This window comes from Brachycentrus maculatus, unplaced genomic scaffold, assembly GCF_059751285.1.
Source record: "Brachycentrus maculatus isolate JH-2025_06_01 unplaced genomic scaffold, ASM5975128v1 h1tg000081l, whole genome shotgun sequence".
NCBI lineage: Eukaryota > Metazoa > Arthropoda > Insecta > Trichoptera > Brachycentridae > Brachycentrus > Brachycentrus maculatus.
The window spans coordinates 5,146,666-5,167,300 of NW_028280835.1; the positions used below are offsets into that span (position 1 = coordinate 5,146,666).

At 32.9% G+C, this 20,635-nt stretch overlaps 1 protein-coding gene across 2 annotated transcripts in view; it reads left to right on the plus strand.

The window, feature by feature from the left end:
* Positions 1 to 12,836, plus strand: part of LOC148311011 (putative peptidoglycan muropeptide transporter SLC46) — a 55,217-nt gene extending 42,381 nt beyond the window's left edge. Inside the window, exons 5-9 of one of the 2 annotated variants that reach the window (XM_088257534.1) lie at positions 4,313 to 4,414; positions 7,358 to 7,495; positions 10,309 to 10,392; positions 11,744 to 11,900; positions 12,424 to 12,836. In XM_088257534.1, coding sequence (XP_088113660.1) covers positions 4,313 to 4,414; positions 7,358 to 7,495; positions 10,309 to 10,392; positions 11,744 to 11,900; positions 12,424 to 12,685 — 743 coding nt within the window. In that variant the 3' untranslated portion in view covers positions 12,686 to 12,836. The remainder of the gene's footprint in view (positions 1 to 4,312; positions 4,415 to 7,357; positions 7,496 to 10,308; positions 10,393 to 11,743; positions 11,901 to 12,423) is intronic. The other variant, XM_088257535.1, reaches the window with a different exon arrangement.
* Positions 12,837 to 20,635: the final 7,799 nt, after the last annotated feature.

Consider the following 20,635-nt stretch of genomic DNA (forward strand, 5'->3'; position numbering starts at 1 on the left):
AGTTAATATCCACTCGGGCCTGAGTGGTTTGTACTCACTCATCGTCGCTTGCCTTCAATCTTCCAGGATCTAATGTGCGCTCCTATTACCTCCAAGTGCCTTGGGCCTCTTCACTTCTGAAGGTTGACTGTCAGATCTGACTGCTGTCTCTCTCTAGATATAATAAATGTCATGCGATTGTCGTCGCTCGCTACTCCGGTTCATCCTCTAACATTTCCGGGTCACGGTTTTCTACTTATTCCTGTATTTCTGTACAGCGATCACAGATGGATGGCATTCTGTATCACGTGGTTTAGTTGTAAAAAAATCGCGTTTTATGAAACAAACTTTACATAATAAACCGTCAGTTATGATTTTGGATGCTGTGAAAGATATACTTTATAACGCAAGTTGACGTGCTTTTACAACATTCTCCATACACAAATGACAGATAATATATAATATCAAACATAAAAAATACAACATTTGCATTCGGAAAACTTTAATTACTGGTCTAATTATTTGATTTTTTTTATATTTATCATTTTTCAAATAAAAACGTAAACGAAATGAAAGTATTGTGTTTGCGCCATCTGTGCGCGTCGGATGTAAGTAAGCAGAGGTGCGCAACAGAGCTGCGCAGAGCGAAGTAGAAAAGTAGATCTACGACAGTGGTCGATCGGTTAGGAAAACACGTGTAAATTGTTATGAAAAACCCCAATTTAATAGTTAATCGTTGTTCTTCTTGCATCCTTCCCCATTCCCGACAGCTTAAAGGTATGTCACATATCGAGAAAGGTATCTGATAATATTTTTTATATACTTATTTCTACCATAGATATCGCCGACAAAGTTACATGAAGTCGATATTTTCAATCAAAGCATGAATACATATAACTTGAGTAATGTGGTTGTCAATCATGGGTAGAATGGTGAACGATACATGTATAAAGTGATCATTTAAATCAGCCAATGATAGATTGTAAGCCATGTAAATGCCTAGATTTTTATATTCTTCTTCATCTATGTTGAAATATGAATAATAATGTTAAAAATCTTAAGGTTAAGTTTTGTTGAAAATAGAGTTCAAGCATTGCTGTTTAAAATCGGCAAAGTTGGTGAGACTGATTATTTTTTACTTTTTATTTATTTATAAAACTGTTTATTTTTAATGTTTTGTGGAATCGGTAGTTGGTTAAGTAAACTACGTTTACTAAAAACGAAATTTGGTAGAAAAAGACACGTTAAAAAAAGTCCGTGGAATATTCGCCATTTTTGAAAAAAAAACCATTAAGATCAAATGAAATTAACTAGTATGATGTCATATACACGCTGAGACTAAAATATATATTATATGAATACAAATACACATGATTTTACAAGATTTTCCATATTCTAATGGCTTGATAATATCAAACTTCAAAAATCGGAGTTTAAATTTTGTTTGAAGGAAAATTGGCGCTTGCGCAATGTTGATTAAAATCGGTTAAGTTGGTCATTCTGACAATGTTTCGTTTTTTTGACTTGTGACAGTTTATCAGATCTCAAAAATGGCTACATAAATGGTGCATAGTAACATGTAGTTTAGGAAAAACAAACCACATGGATATTTTTAAAAATGCAGGTTTAACCTGTTCTTACAAATTGAACATGATTTTATTTATTAGACAGTGAATCAAGGCTACATACACCATGTGTTTTTTTCCAGTTATGTCGATCACAAAGGATTTGTTTAATATACTTATGTATATTTTTACATACCACTTAATTATGCGATAACATCGCCCAATTGCGATTAATTATGGACATTAAATGTGTCCTCCGAAATGAAAACCTTTGGCGCTAAATAATCACTAGGAAATAAAATTATGCTCTATGATACATAATGAACCATGTTTTTTTATAAAATTATTATTATTGAATTCGTAATTTGAGTATGCACTGTAATTTTAAAATGCAGTACTTGCAAACAAATACATAGGTATTTAAAATTATTCAGTCGTGTTGTCATTAATAGAAAACCTATAAATATTTTTTGCCATAAACATTTTTAAATAGTAGGTACTTTGTGTTTTTGGGACTTCTTAGCATCCTCACAGTCTATGGCACGTTTTCTGTTGTAATAAATAAATAATATATGTATGTATTTGCAGAAATTAAGTTCCTACAAATGTTCGATTTTATTATAGTGGCAAAACTTTTCTGTTTTTTTTTCTCTACATATTTGACAAAACACTAATTTATACTACTAACCCTTATCCTCACCTAATGGTGCGTAGGGCACTGCATCAAATTTATGCAATGTTAAGTTGATTGTTAATTATAACTATTATAGAATAGACCTATAATACAATTGAAAGAGCTTATTTCATCTTCATCATCAGCTTTCATCTTCATCATCTTTCACCAATAGATGTCTTTAGTGAAGTTCTAGTGATTCAAACTCTATGTTTCGAAATTGAACCATGTATACTTATGTATGTAAGTTCCAAGAATTTGAGTAGTGTGGTTGTCAATCATGGGTAGGATTGGTGAATGATAGTCGTAAGTCCCGTAAATGCCCAGACTTCCATATTCTTCTTCATCTATGTTGATATGTCAAAAAATAATATAAACAGATTCAATGCTTTACAAATTAATAAAGATGGGTTTAGCCAGAAATATTCACCAGGCGAAATTGATAAATTCCTGGAAAATTTTGATCAAATCAAAATTTGATTTTGTAAATAAATAATTGGACAAGGGATACAGTATTCAAATTGTCCAAACATTAAATTAGAGCAGAATGGGTCACGTGTGCTTATTTTGAAGTTGTTGGTACTCACACTGATTGGATGATTACTCCGGAGAACGGATCTCAAGTTGTATCATCACGTGTAGCGGGGGTCAGGAAGACTTAACGTAGGTACTTAACACACTTTGAGAACCACTGCTATACAGCGGTGGTTCCCAAAGTGTGTTCCGCGAAGCCCTGGGACTCTGCCGAGACAAGCAGGATAGTACTATCACGCCTGACATCAAAAAGTTGGAAAATATACTAAATTCATACCTCATATTCACCATAATTAATTTTATCAATTTACAACGGAATCATTACAGTGTTATTTTATGTACCTACTGTACAATATTATTTGTGTACAACATTTTGAGTGCGTCTAAATTCTTGTTCACAAATCTTGATTTTCTCTTATCTAGTGTGTAATAAAAAATATGTAAATTAAAATTTGACTTTTTAGAAAATACTCGTATGTTAAAAATATATTTTAATAAAAGTTTTTAAGTCATTAACTTTCAATAAACCTTTTCTTTTCAAAACCTTATATTTATTTAGAAGGAAAACCTATTTTTTCTAAACAAAAACGATGTTTCGAGTTGAATTTATTGCTTTAAATGCAGTTTTTGTGTTAAAAAAATAAGTATATAAATATATGGTATTGAAAAAAAGGTTTATTCAAAGGTAAGGAGTCTAAAAGGAGGTAAAAAAGCTAAAAAAAAATTGTGCGTGGAGACAGGTCTAGCTCTTCGCGCAGGTGGTTGCTTACTGAATTTTATGTTTGCGGGTAACCCCTTAATCTGCTTTACCTGATAAAAACATGTAATATTCATATTACTCACAACATTTTGAATGTGTCCAAAACTTGTTGACAAAATCTGGATTATCTCAAATTACAGGAGTTATTTTCATATTATCTTTTGACTCTCATCAAAGATAAAGAATAATATGGAAGTCTGGGCATTTACGGGGCTGATGACCATCATAGGCTTAAGTGATCACTTTACACACGTATAACATTCACCAATTCTGCCCATTATTGACAACCACACTGCTGAAATTCTTGGAAGTTCTATATATTGCATTGTTCTTGAATCACTAGAACTTCACTAGACATTAGACATTTAAATAATAAAAAATGGAAACGATATTTTCTGGTGTTTCTCATGTGTGTGATTATAATCCAGGATTCGGACCTAAAAAACTAATTAAAGAGTTTCTACTCAGTAAAAAGCTTCTTTGCATCTCACCAATAGATGTCTCTAGTGAAGTTCTAGTGATTCAAGAACAATGTTTCAAAATTGGTTCATATATATAGAACTTCCAAAAATTTGAGTAGTGTGGTTGTCAGTAATGGGTAGAATCGGTGAATGTTACACGTGTGTAAAGTGATCACTTAAACCAGCCTATGACGGTCGTCAGCCCCGTAAATGCCCAGACTTCCATATTCTTCTTTATCTTTGATGAGATGTCAAAAATTCATATTACTCATTGGAGATTACACTTTACTCATTGGATATCTATGTACCTTAAAGAATTTAAAATGTGTTTTTTTTCTAGGGGAAATGGTGGTTATTTATTTATTCACCAGGTTCCGCTTCAACTGGAATGAAGTGGACTTCAGCATCTTCTCCACATACAGCATGATCACCAATCTCATCGGTAAGTGTGTAACGTGTGTAGGGGGCGGTGGTGTAAAGTGTTGCCGGCGCAGTGGTTGTCCTGACGAAGAGACGGGTACGTCCCAAAACCGGTGGACTCGGCGACCAGTCAAAATAATAACAAAAAATTGCGCACGCAGCACCTTACACCTGATATAAGTGAAACTTCTCAATAATTAAGAATATGATGAGAGAGAGAGAGAGAGAGAGAGAGAGAGAGAGAGAGAGAGAGAGAGAGAGAGAGAGCAAACATAATAAACACAAATTAAGATAAAAAAATAAAACAAAACTAACAGCGCAAAATATAAAATATAAAACAATAAACGGGGATAGTAACTTCTTAAACACATTTTGGGATGGAATCGACCAGTTTTTTTTTACAGTTTTCTGATGTTTGCTAGTCTCAAAACCATGTATGGATTTCAGCCTCAATCAGTTTTGTTTTTGTTGTGCAATCGGTTTGACAAAGTCTAGCTTATACAAAAGCACACAGATTTTCAAAAGGATTAACGTCCGACTAGTGTCCTGGCCATTTGTGGTATGATATCTTTTTATCCTTGAAATATTTCATCAGGATCGTAGACGTGTGGGATGAAGCTGAATCTTGTTGAAAAACTCCTTGAGCGTTGGCATAAACATTTAAAAAAAATATAGAGTAATATTTGTTTTTATTATTTAAAAAATACTTCAATTTCATACTATTTATGTGAGTGAAAGCGGCTCATTATTAGAAATATGTAGGTATTAAATTGTGTTAGAGAGAGTTCAAACCGAGAAACCCTGACTCAAGAGTCCGCGACACTAGTCACGGGACCACAACCCGACACCTTTTCTTCTTCAAACTTCTGTTTTTTTCATCTTTGTGAGTTCATAGTACTAATATTATTAACAATTTGTTTTATATTTATTTTCATAATGTGGACATTTAGCGACAATCCTTGACCCCACTAGGCTATAATCGATCAGATCAATTATAAAACGACATTTTTTATTTCCTAAAATTACCGATGCATTTTACTGTGCAGTTAGGTGTAAAAAAGTGTTAAAAAAATGTTGACTTTTAACTGTTTATGGTTATGAAAACAAACGACAAAAAACGTAATTGTTTGTTTGTACGTCGTTTAGATATTAAGAGCGTAGCACCGTAACCAGGCTAAGGACGACATCGGTATGGTTTCACTGGGCAATCGATGTAAGTCCAAGAAAGATTGAACTGAGATAGTTATGCGCGTATGCAGAAATGTTTTTAATGTGACAAAAATCTATGGGTTTGAATTTGAACATGTTTTTATTCAAACCTATAGATGGTAGCATCTGTAGCTTCCAAAATTAGTCGTGATAATATAATAGTCGTGTAAAAAATAAGTGTTTTATTTAAAATTACTAGCTTTCATTTATTTATAATTACTGTCCGTCTCCATAGTGGTCAGCACGCTCAGCTATCATTCTGAAAGTCCAGGGTTCGATTCCCAGGGGAACCTTTTGCAAAAATATAAGATATATATGAGATAAAATATGGCTATTTTTCTATGTTTAATCCATCCAAGTTACACAATAGTAGGGTCGTTGGAGCAGATTGTGGATCAAAGTTTCTTCGGATCCATTCTATTACAATTTGATATCTATTTTTACAGGGTAATTTAAATAGTCAGGTCGTTGTCCCGTGGTTCATATTCTGAATCAGTTTCTTCAAATCCATTCTATTACAATTTAACATATATTACATGTTTACAGGGTAATTCAAATAGTCAGGTCATTGTCCCTTAGTTCAGATTCTGAATCAATTTCTTCAAACCCATTCTACCACAATTTACTATTTATTTTTACAGGGCAATTCAAATATTCGGGTCGTTGTCCCATGGTTCAGATTCTGAATCAGTTTCTTCGAATCCATTCTATAACAATTTTACAGGGTAATTCAAATAGTCAGGTCGTTCGTGACCCTTTTCTTCGAAAGACTTTCATTGACAGATCATACTTGAGTCGTGTTGAGCTGTCATAGTAATTTCGTTCCAGTATTGTTTGCTTCAATTGAGGCATTAGCAGCCAACATTACTCACATCATTTGCGCCATACCGATCCAAATGCTTGAACCCGTCATCGAAAATTGGGCCTGCTGCTATAAAATAAAGTCATGTAGTAAAAAAGTAAGCATCTTAGTTTTTAAGGTAAAACAGTGAAACCTCTATCTATCGTTCCTCGAATAATCGTTTTCCCGGATGTGTCGTTTATTTCTTCTACCCCGGATTCATTTCATACAAAAAAAGATAGAATTGATCGTTTCTCTATCATCATTTTATCGCATTCATCGTTTGAAATACGCTGCATATTTGATATTTTTGTTTGTGTTTTTTTTTAATTCTTTTCAATTTTGTTACATTTGACGCGCGCGATAGAAACTATCAAATGTTTATGTGACACAAGGTTGACGGATACAGCAGAAGAGGTCGATATTGATGAAGAAGAGCCTTTGCCTGTACCTTCATTTTCAGAAGCATGCACACTCTTTGAAAGATTCAAAAATTTCTACTACGCACATTCAAAAACTTATGCAACAAGAAAAGATTATATACAAAGCTGAAAATATACAGTTGACTTATGGAAATAAAATAAAACAATTTGCATGATACCCATTTCCGTTTTTTTTTGTATTTTTTCTAAAATCTACTATTCTTGTGCGAATATGCCAAAAAGTACACTCGAGTTGCTGGTGTGTCAAACAAAAAAAAGTCTTGAGTGCAAAGGGTTAACCTACCAATGGTAATGCAGATTGGTAGGACGGTATCATTACTCAATCGTATCTTCTTGTGTATTGACCTCTTAATCCCGCATTCCTTGTTTTTCCGCATTCATAGTTTATTTCGATAGGTCCCTTTAAAAACGATAGATAGAGGTTTCACTGTATATCATTTGTCTCATTACTATGTATTAATGTATATTCCAGGTACCCTGTTCTCGGTGGGAGTATTCAGCCACTTGATGAAGCTGGATGACGCCATCATAGGGATACTGTCATGCATGAGCAAGATTCTCTCTAGCTTTGTCTACGCATTTGCTGTCAATAATTGGCAAATATACATGGGTAAGTTTTGATTCACCTACTTCGTCTTATAGTACCACTACATGCTGAAGGTTGCCAATCATTATGGTAATTTGTACTTTATTTAAACAGCGATTAGTACAACGGTGGAATTACTCTTTCAAGTTTTAATCCAGGATATACAAATGTATATCCTGACTTAAAACTAATACATATATGTTTAAGAAGATTCTTCCTATGCTGTGTTTGCCTTATACTTTGACTATCTATGTCAGCTATTGTAATATCTAAGTCAGGTCCACGTCCCGAAGTCCAGACGAGAACTGCCAACGAATCGTTAGCAGTGGTCATCCTGGGCGGCGCGAACCTGATGCCTTGTAAAAGAAGCGAGCTTGATTAAGGCTCTTGGGAGGCATGCGGAGCATATGGCCAAGCCAACTGAATCGCCTTTTCTTGATGACAATTGTGACCAATATTTGCTGCGTCCTACGTCTTATCACTTCATTCCTCATAAAGTCAAACCACTTATTCTTCGATATTCTTGAGAGCTTTGAAGCTAAGTACATGGCTGCTCTGGGTCCTTGTAAGCCATATTTCTCAGCCGTATAAGAGAATAGAAGCAACGCAGGCATGGTACAGGCGGCATTTGATCTTCACCGAGTATAAACCTGATCTCCAGAAAACCTTCATACTGTTAAATGCGGACCCTGCAAGCCCTAAACGCACTCCCAGTTCCTTTTGAAGGCTGCCATTTTCATACAATATGTAATATATAAAATATAAAGAAATTTAAAACTTAATCAGTTAGAGCAAACAAAACTTTTTTTATTTTTACAGATAGCAGTGCTGAAATTTGTATTAAAAATGTGAATCCTCCCAGTCATATTAAACATATATACGAGTGTCATCCGGAAAGTAGTACCCGTATGACGATTTAAAAAAAAATCTAGTATATATAAAAAAATATGAATGTTTTAATTGAAAACAACATATTTTTTTAACATCTCATCAAAGATGAAGAAAGTCTGGGCATTTACGGGGCTGACGACCGTCATAGGATGGTTTAAGTGATCACTTTACACACGTGTAACATTCACCAATTCTACCCATTATTGACAACCACACTCAAAATGATGAAAAGAAAATACCTTAAACTACTTCTCTACATGGTTACCTTGCAAATTTAAGCATTTGTCGTAACTTGTGACAAGTCTTGTGAACATCCCGGCTTCATGTTGCTCTGCCGACAGCGTATTAAGATATTCAGTCACAGCTGCACAAATCTTTTTAAGTCACAATATTTTAAGTAACATATTAAACCATGAATAAGATGGTGGATGGAGCAGTGAGTGATTGCCTAAATCAACCAATGAGAGGTCAAAGCCCTGGAAATAGACATCCATATAACCATCTCAATGGCTTCTTCATTTCTGCTTAACAAGATAATAGTAAAATCTTGTGTTGATTGATGGTTTAATTCTTTTATTAAACCTTATCTGCACTTAATGGTGCATAGGGCACTGCTCATAACAGTGTAGAGTTTTATTGATCGTTAACCATTCCAGGAGTACAATGATTGATGTCCGACTTTCTCTGGGGAGTGGGTTTTTTTTACATAAAATATGTATTTTTTCAAAATAAGATCTTTGTATTATGAAGATAGAAAATACGTAAAAATAATTTAAATTCAATATAAAGCTCACTATCTCTAGGTTTTATTTTATGAAAAAGTTTAGTACAAATATCTACAGATGTCATTACTATACAAATTACATGATACCAACTGACAGATAGACTTTGACTTGACGTTCATTAACGTTACTCCTTTGAGGAAAATTCGCACTAACGTTCATTTACGTCCGTACTCCCGGAAAGGTTAATAATATGTACACAATAAGATTGATAATTAGCAATCGAGATAACACTGTTGGGTGCGAATAAGGGCTAGAAGAAGAAGACAGTTGTGTGTAATCAATAGACAAGAATTCCAAAAATGAATAAGAAGGGAATTCTAAAATATTGGATATTCGTCTTTTGGCCTGAAGTCTTCAATTAACACTGACAGAATCCAAATAATGATTGAAAAATTATTATATAAAATTAACAATATAAAATTAACACATCAAAATTGTTTTTGTTTTGTTGTTATCATGGTTAACTTTCTGATTTTTTTTCTATTTTTTAATTAAATTATGTAACTTTAAAATTATTATAAAAAACTATTTTAAAGAGAAATATTTGTGGTTTTATTATTTACACAAATATTTCAATTTCCTACTATTTCTGTGAACCTAAGCGGCTTATTATTAGAAATAGGTATCAAATTGTGGTAGAGTGGATTCGAACCGAGAAACTCTGACTTAAGAGTCCGCGACACTAACCACGGGACCACAACCCGACACTCTTATAATACACTTCTTCTTCTTCTAACCCTTATCCGCACCCCAATGGTGCATAGGGCACTGCATCGTATAGAAGCAGTTTTATATTGATCGTTAAATACACGAAGGAAAGGTGATCAGCCTTCCTCTGCAGGTACCAGTCCAGGGTCATATTAAATAAATATTAGACTGAAAAATCACTAATATTTATTTAGACCCTCTTGGGAATCGAACCCGGGACCTCCAGCATGGTAGCCTAGCGCGCTAACCACTACACTATGGAGGCAGACACTTATTCATGTGTAATATATCTATAATCAATACATGAACCTTTTTGTGACACACATCCTTCTGCCTGCAGACCATAAGTGACCACTCAACTGGCCATATTTAGCGGGAGAAAATGTTTTTAAACTGTTATGCTGACCCTTTGAATGATGACCAATTTTAATTAATTTTGTATCATTGTTATAGCGCCCTTGGTGGAAATTCTGAATGGAACTTCCTTCATAGCGATGCGTTCTATCGTGTCCAAATTGGTGCCGAGTGATGAACTGGGTATGTACAACTTTAAGTCATCATTTTGTTATGTGGTATTTTTTTTCATTTAATTATTAACAGTGGTGAGAATTAGTATATCGACTCTGGTATACTTTGTTAAAAACGCGGCCCGTTGATATACTGACGATGACACCAGTGCATTTTGGCGGTCGAGTTAGGAGGTTGTGTCCGATTCGTCAATAATATTCACAAGTTAACAAATTTAACTAATCTTTAGTGAAAAATAGAAACACATTTTTTTGTAAAAAACTTATTGTTTTTGTCCTTACTATGTGGGATTTGTCCAATAGTGATGTTGAAGGTGTGCGAAAATGGTTGTTATACTAAAAATAGTGATAGTGACGATGAAATTAGAATATTTACCAATCGGAGTATGCGAATTGATAGTGAAAAACTGTGAAGATGAGCCAATTTTGTACAACCTTAACACATTCTCGTGAATGAAAAATTCATTTTTTCTTTCTGAAATTGCACATGAAACTTCTTTTTAAACTTGTTTAATGCAAAATGTTGTTTTATTTGGGTAATTTGATATATTCTCTACCAATACCGAAAAGAAATACTTAAATTGGTCAATATTTGAGAAAAATGCACAAAGCGATGATTGAAATGTTATGCATTACAACGTAACAATAGTAGATGTAATTTGTTTTGTGAAAATCAACTAATTCATAAAACTTCACTAGAGACATCTATTGGTGAGATGTAAAGAAGCTTTTTATGAAGCAGAAACTCTTATATTAGTATGTGAGATCCGAATCCTGGATTATAATTGTAGGATTATAATTGGTAGAATTGGTGAATGTTACACGTGTGTAAAGTGATCACTTAAACCAGCCTATGACGGTCGTAAGCCCCGTAAATGCCCAGACTTCCATATTCTTCTTCATCTTTGATGAGATGTCAAAAAATAATATGAAAATAACTCCTGTAATTGGAGATAATCCAGATTTTGTGAACAAGTATTTGGACACACTCAAAATGTTGTAAATAAATTATCTGGTCAAATTATAAGCTTCATAATAAAAATGAAAATGGTATTTTCTGGCGTTTCTCATGTGTGTGATTATAATCCAGGATTCGGATCTCACATACTAATATAAGAGTTTCTGCTTCATAAAAAGCTTCTTTACATCTCACCAATAGATGTCTCTAGTGAAGTTTTAGTGATTCATGAACAAGGTTTCTAAATTGGTTCACATAAATAGAACTAATTCATATATTTTTAATTTTATTTTGATTGATACAGATAATTAAAATCCAGATAATAGATATATATTAATATAATGGAGGTTCTACTGCAATGCATTATTTAAGAAATTTTTGATAAAACATGTTTTGTTTACAGGAAAAGTGAACTCCTTGTTTGGTGTATGTGAAGCCATGATGCCGTTGGTGTACGGGCCGATGTACACCTCTGTGTACGCTGCAACACTCAAGACTCTGCCGGGGGCCTTCTTCCTACTGGGCGGAGCCCTAACAGCTCCTGCCGTCATCATATTCGGGTAATTAGTATAAACCATGTGGTTCATGTACACCAAAATATGCTATTGAAATGTCCGGATGCAATGATGAAATTAATGATTATGCGCTGATGCAAAAAAAAACAACACAGTGCTTTGACTTATTTTTTTTTTAAATATCTTCTTCTTTTAACCCTTATTCACACCCAAAGGTGCATAGGGAACTGCATCATATTGATGCAATATTATCTTGATTGTTACTTACATGAAGGCAAGGTTATCACTCCTGCGCTTCAGGGACCAGTCCAGGGTAATATTAAATAAATATGTAACATCACTAATATTTATTTTGACGGTATCAGCACGGTAGCTATCCATCACACTATGGAGGCGGAATTTTTTAAAATAAAAATACAACTGTTATTCAGATATACATGTGTATACTGAGACACAAGCAGCGTGTGCTGAGTACAAAGTGGGTAGCATATTATGGAGAGGCTAGGTATGTTTTTAGCATAGAATGTGATCGATAAATAAATTTTTACTCCATTTAAATCATCTACAGGTGGATGTACACAATACACAAGAAGGAGCGCATCAAGAAAGAAATGGAAGCGCAGAAGGAAGCCGACAAAGGTGGAATGATCAACACAGCCTTCCAGAAGGACGAGGAGAACGGTGAGGTAGGAGACAAGAGGATAAACAACATGGTATCCAAGTCGGCCGACGGCAACCAGCTCGTAGTCCCGCACCAGAGCCACGCGCACCGCCCCTCACTGGGAGAGATCAACATGGCGGAGACCATCAAATGTACTTCAAAAATATAAATGAAAATGGAAAACTTTCAAATGTATAAAATACAAGACGATTCAGAATTTTCTTGGTAGGATTCCATAATCTATTGTTTTGATTCTACTGAATTTAAATACTTTTGTGAAAGCTGTTTCACTTTGTGTGGAGATTACAAAATCTAAAAAACAAGACACGAATTTAAGTACAAAATTTATTCAAAGAATCAATAAAGTTGGATTCTTCATTCTTCTATGTAATTGTAGCGAGTGAAGTTATCTAAGATAGTGTGATCAGAACATGTGCACAATATTCCTTGTATGTATGCTATGGAGTATAAAGGTGTATTTAATATAATATTTATGAGATGATTTAAAAATACATTTTTTACAGATTTGAGCACTGTAGTGCAAAATTTGATCTAATAATTTATTTATTTTAAATAAATTTTTTACTAAGTAAATACCACTATTTCTTAAAATCGAAACAAGTGTCACAGTAGATTTGAAGAAATAGTGGTATTTACTAAATATTTTTTAAAATTAAAATGGATAGGTTTTACCACAAAGTGACTACCGAATCAATTAATGAAATTAATAGTTTATCATTAGGTGTACAAATAAGTTTCTGCCGTTTGACAAAAGTTGGCACCACCAGTAAGTTATGGTTAAAATTGTATCTGTCAACAACATAATGTCGAAATATTTGTGAATTTTTATCAGCGTCTTTTGTATCCGAAAATGTGGAGTTTTGTTCCGAATAAGCATCATTTGCCGGGGAACTTTTGACTGGGAAGAATCTATTTTTTCTCTTTAAATATATTTTTTTCAGCACAGTTAGGTAATACCCTCACAATGCAAAATAGCCGTCACAAAAAGCGTATTCAGCAGAATCATAAATTGTGTGTTTGATTAATATTAATAATGATAATTTGCGCTTTTGTGCAGAGCAGAATCATTCCATGAAATCAAGTTTTAATACTTGACTAAAAAGCTAATTATATATATTTTACTGTGATTTAAGGATACAGAATTTGAAATACATCCCAGGAATGGTGTAATTTTTTAAATCTGGTGTTAGCGCATTTGACTACCATGCTGCGGGTCCCGGGTTGGATTTTCTAGGGGGTCAGAATAAATATGAGAGAATTTTCACTCTTATACAATATTTATTTAATATTACCCTGGACTTGTAGATGAAGTGCAGAATGCAAGGGTCGTTTATTATATGAAGGTAAGTTGATCAGCCCTGCACTTCAGGTACCAGTCCAGGGTGATATTAACGATATATTAGAGTGAAAAATAATATAAATAAAAAAAATACATATTCATTGTTAAAAACCTCCTAAAACTATTCACCGCTTGTTATTTTAACGCAATGTTGTGTTTGAATACACATATGTTTTTGTCTAAATAAAAAGCGCCATCTGTTGAATATAACAGCAACACACGCAACACTAAACATTGCTCATGTTGGACGACATGGTTTTTGACATCTGCTGTCACGATTCCATTGTAATTTCATAAATATTTAAATATTTTTATCGCTTTACAAGAATTGTAAATTAAACATATAAGAAATGTGCGCTTTCTATATTATTTCTTTTCAATTTAACCATACCGAGCCACAGCAACGCGTGGCCGGGTACAGCTAGTTTGAAATATTTAAAAATAATTGACCTCTTCAATTTTGTGATTCTTCACCTCTCTTATGTCGGTGATACATCAGTAATGATATAATATATTTGAAATATCAATCATGAAATAATTTATAGGATCTGATATAAAAGGAGATGAATCAAAGACGTTAAAAAAAAACATTGCTAAATTGTTTCAAAGTTAGAAAATACCCTTTTCTCTAAGGTTAAAATATGGAAATGATATTTTAAATTATTATAACTTTAAGTTTTTGGTGTATACAGGTTTTTCACTTCAAATTTGATGTTTTATAAAAAAAAATTGATATTTGGGATTTTATAAAAAAGATGGAGTTTTTAGAAATATATTCCAAGAAGTACTAATGATTCTAAGTAGTATTGAAAATTTTATCGGAAAACTTCAATAAGCATTTTGTGCAGACTATGACAGCGCACCACGCAGGCTTGCCAACTTGACGACTAACGCACTTGCTAGTCTTAAGAATAAAAGATGTGGGCAGGTATTCACACTGGCGGTACACATAGTACTAATATGAATTTATTTTTTTTAATTGTAACTTTTGTGATAAAATACAATATAACGTCCAACTTGTTTCATAAAAAGTCCACTTTAATTTCTAAGGCATCCAATTAGGTTTGTTACATGTACAATTTGAAGTGAAAAACCTGTAAGTGTGGTCGTTTGTTATATTATAGGTGTAGTGGCATAACAAACGAATGATGACTTAGTGATTATTCCAAAGTATTATTAAGAGTTAGTTAGATTTTATAAGTTAAGCTTGAAGACGTGTTTGTGATGAGTGAAAACTATTAAATATTTATAGTAAATTTAGGTATAAATAAGAAGCATGACAATATCGAATTTCCCTCATTTTGACGCCTATTTTATTTGATGATCAGAATTTAAAAAAAATCTCTAATACATACTTTTAATTTTGTGTCAAACTATTTTTTCACAAATGATGGAATGCTAAACTATTTATATAATGCTAAGCTATTTATATAAATATTTGTTTATTTATTATATTTAAATATGAAAGTGTAGACATTTAAAGGACTTTCGATGTGTCATCAGCTGCTTAATTTTTTTTTCTCAATTAAATCTAATATTTTATCAATAAAATATCCACATTTTTTTTAATGCTAGATTTCTTTTACTCAAGAGCTATTTACATCAAGATATTGATCTATGCTATGCTATCTCTGGAATGATTAAGAAGTCTCAATTGAGAGATGGTATATGGATGTCTGGGTCGTACGATCTGTCAATGTTAGTCCTGTAAATCAGAGTCAAACTCAAAAGGCAACAAGGGTCGCATAAGGTATTTTGGGTACGCCGGCGGGCCACATCGACTCAAAAATCTCATTTTCTTTTGTATATAACTTTAAGTGAATAATTTATTATCAAAGACAGTCACATGAGGTACAGTAGATCCAACTTAATGATTCTGCAAAAGAATATCATATGTTCCCGTACAAAAAAGTTTTTTCAATGAAAATTTTAAATAAATGGAAAATATAACCACGGGTATCCGCGGGCCGCAAAATAAATGGGCATGCGGCCCGTAGGCCGTGAGTTTGACATGCTTGCTGTAAATGATCATAATTTTCTTATCTTGATAAAAACTTTATCTTCTATGTCGAGATAACAATAAAAATCTTGACCAAATGTGTATGTTCATATATTATAAACATCTAAATGGTATAATTTGATTGTATTATCGTCAAAGTATTACTAAATCAGTATGTATAATGATTGATAGCATATTTCTGGGTAATAATACTGTGTATCTTTGGTACTTATTGACGGTGAGCATCATGACACTGAAATTAAGTACAGTGGAAGTATGATAACGAGTAATACGCATATCAAGCAAAAATGAAGGTGAAAAAGTTTCTCCCTTAACGAGTGACATTTGGCATAACGAGTTACAGAGAAAGGGCAAGTCCCTCTTTCACGACATTCACTTGTCAGCCAGGACTTCCACGCCAGTGTTTCGTTTAACGAGTAAGATTCTGGAATGAATTATGCTCATGAGAGGTTCCACTGTACCACGGAACTGAAAAGTTAGCAAAAAGTATGATATTCACATGACATAACCCAGAAATAAAATATCAGCATCGTAACTGCCGTGAAAATCTAAGAAACTTCATGGTTGTCAGTAAAGTATTTTTTGATCAGTTTTGCTGTCAGTAATGTATCTCTGAATCAGCTTTATTATGAGTTAAGTATTTCTGAATCTTGAATCTGAAGGTTGTTTGAAAAGTATTTCTTAATCAGTCGTATTACCTTTTAAGTATTTTTTTGATCAATTTTAATGTCAGTAAAGTATTTCTGAATGAGTTTTATTCTCATTAAAGTATTTCAAAATCTGTTGGTTGTTTGAAAGGTATTTTTAAATCAGTTAATATCAGTATTGTACTTCTAAATCAGTTTTATTGTTAGTTTGCTTAGCACGATATATTGAGCACAGCTCTAAATATAAATTTTCCTATTTATATTTTTTATAGGATATACATACAAATTAATTATATTGATATGATGTAATGAATAAAGATGTGAGGTATGGCTGTTTAAAATGAGATTTATTTTTGTTTATTTTTTAGTTTAATTATGTACTGTGGTTTTGTATTTATATGTACTGTAAATAATATTAATAAAGAAAAATGTTTAAAATGGTGCTTTTTTTAATCAACTTTTAAAATAAGTGTCAGCTTTCTATTTGTAGATACTTCTCTTAGACTTCTATATAAAATTCATGGATATTGTCTAGTTTCAGTACCATTTTCTCACAATATTATTTTATCACAAAGTGTTATATTAATTTTTAGTATTTCCCTACATTTTGATTACCTTTTTTCACTTCAAATAATTAACTTACTAACCATCACGCAGCTTACTGCAGAGATAGGGAGAGAGAATAGAATGCCACATCACCCTGTCTTTCTCCTCATACATACCAACTGATTATTCCGACTTCTGACCTGTCCACTTTCGAGTATCTGAAGTACTTTGATCATGCCAAGTTTTCCTTGGTATTCCTCTAGCTTCTGCTTTCAACACATTTTTCTCATATATTTGCTTTACCATCCTTTCCTATTTTCTGGTACCTGAATGTTTCAATAAAGAGATCGGCAATATTGGAAAATGAATTTGGAATTTTACCCTTTTCGGAACAATGCGGCGACTCTTGATTATCGTAAATTAAAAAGCGATTTGTGGTTTTAAATAAAATTTATTAAGAAAAATGCTGTTTATATTACACAGAAGCAACAAGACTTATGCACCCAGCTGTATTAATATAAAACTATGTACATATATGTGAATACTTAATGCTCAGATCTTAGCAACATTTTATCAATTGGTTATGTATTAAGATTATATACAATGGTGATTTTTATCTAATACTTGGGACAAAAAAAAACTACACTAACAAAGCAATTGTAGTGGCATTCAAATAATAATATATCGCTATTATTTTAATATGCCGAGTCTATCCGACTGCACATGTCTTCCATATTAGTATATTACACTATCAAAAACTTCATGTAATGTATACCACGTTCAAAGAGAAAGAATAACTTTTAAAAACAGCTAATAAATGTCTACCTCCATAGTGTAGTAATTAGCGTGTTGGCAACCATACTGGAGGTCCCGGGTTGTATTCCCAGGGGAGCAGTATAAATATATGAGTGATTTTTCACTCTAATATGTATTTAATACCACCCTGGACTGGTACATATCTGATGCGCAGGATGATAACCTTCACATAATAACAATTTAGATATCACTGCATTTATGAGGTGCAATGCATTATACATCGATGGACGCAGATAAGGATGATGAAGAAAAACAAGACTTATAAAATATAATAAATGACATAATACAATCACAATGGGTGAGATTTTTTTCGATCCAACATTTTTACAGTTCACAAAATATATTTGTTTTGTGATTGTAACAAAACAGGTTATAGTCCAAAAACTCAATTTTCTAGTTAAATTTACTTGTAGTTAAGCTGTTTTTTTTTATATCGTCACTTTTGTTGTTTTGCAGAAAACAAATTGAAAACAAATATCATCCTGTCATTCGATAGTCCGCTGATTGCAGCAGTTTTTAACTGTTATCTTCTGCCTTACATAAAATTTTCTTCCTCAGTGAACGGAGTATACATCCTTCATAAAATTCAATTCGTATCCATAAAACATCAAAGTAATTTTATTATCCTTTTAATTTTAACACAGTCTGTTAAAGTACTTTCCAAATCACAGTCAAATTCATTATTACAACTGGCAAATGTTATAAAATTCAAAAAATCAAAATGAGATTAGGCACTGTACAGAAAATCGAATTTAGGAGAATTTCACCCATAATTTGAAGAGTGAATTGAGAATTTAATGATTGTAGAAACAGGGAATTTTCAGAATTATACAGGTTATATTCATAAGGTATTGTGAATTTGCAGAATAAACATTAATCTCTCGACAAGCGAGTTCTTACAAACCAGACTGTATCTGAGTTTATTTTCTATGGCCGTAATCTCACACAACTATGGTCTAAACAGCTAAACGAACGAAAAACATTTCTAAAATATGAGCAATATTTAGTCAGCCGTAAACTTAACACTGTATTTCAAATCAATCTACATTTACAGTTCTTTTATTCATTATTTTGAAGTAATTTTCTTTAAAACCAGTCATTTTTTATTGTAATAACAGATATGCAAGTAAGGAAACAAACGCATCAGTTATATTCTGAATCATAATTAATTTAGTTACCATTTAATTAACATTTTTACTGTGTTTTCTCTCACTCTCGAAAACAAGGACTCGAGTTACTATTGCGATACATGGAATGAGCAAGATGCAGATATATTTTATCAAATTATGGTGACCGCCAAGATCAACATAGCCAATTTTATCATGTAAGGATATTTCTTTGTATTATTTTCACAAATGTCAATAGTTTAAAGAACTAGCTACGTTTTAAGCTACACCCACGTGGAGAAATTTAAATTTAGGTACCGTGCCTATCACAACTGTGTCAACAGAGCCAATATCAAATTCTTCCTTTCACTATGTAATAGATCTTTTTAAAGGTTTATTTAAGACATTGTGTTTCAAATATACAACAAATGGTGTACTTTTATACCACGTATCTATTTAACAAAAAAATGATTGCGATCAAATTGCATTATACATACTTAAATTGTGATGTCAGTATTACAGATATTGTACAGCGCAAAGAAGTCCACAGATGTGACTGAGATCTGTTTGAGCTGACGGTAATTGAATTATACATGCGAATGCAGAAGTTCGTCCATACTGCTTTGGGACGGATTTAACGATAATGATAACATCGATCCATACTTTTCAAGAGATTAAGACACCAAACTCACCGTAATTTAAAGAAGAAAATAGACAATTTTGCTCATTTCTTTATTTGACATTGGTTTGCAAAAAAAATGCTGTAGTTTCACAGATTGTTGATTTCCTACAAAGGTAACAATGAGTCAACATTCTACAAACGTAATTAATTCATGTAACGAGTGTAAATTCATGAATAAATTGCCTTTATTTAAGCGTGAAAAGTTTGAACAATTGCAATATCATTTAAATAATACGCAACAATGCAAACATTGCATTAAGAGACTTTCTAAATAAGGTTGAATTTAAACTGTGTAAGATTAAGAGATTTGGGTGATTAGTTTTCAGATTACCTGTGAAAAAAGTTGTTTGCAGGACATGTATCATCCCTATTCGGGTAAGAGTAACTATTTGATGACTTGTTCAAGAATACTAGGGTGAGGTTCCTCAGATTATGAAACAAAAGCTTTTTTAAAGGGTAATTCTGTGCAGATTGTCGGGAATGTGCTCTACAAGAGAAGCGACGGTGGGTTTTGGTGAAGAATGAGGGGATGGCGGGTGAAATGGCAAAATAAAAGATAAATGCGTGAAGTTAAAGCTATTCTCAGCTTTAATACTTTTATTTTAATAGTTTCAAATATAAATAGCAATTTACAAATAATATCCCGATCGTCGTTACAAAACGAAATGGCAAAATCTGTACACTGGGTCTCGGGCACCCAAAACACCACCCGGGTCACCAAACACAGTACGAGTTGTCTCAGGGACCTGACCGACACGCGGCACGCTCTCGGGGACCCGAGCCACAAAACTCAAATAGTCTCCGGGACACATTTAAAAGTTTAATGTGACGGCCAGAAAACCACAGGGGAACAAGTGACATTTGATCATTTCTAGCATCAGATTTTATTTCAGACACTTGCAAGTAAAAAAAAGAATATACAAGGAATAAAGTTGAACAAGA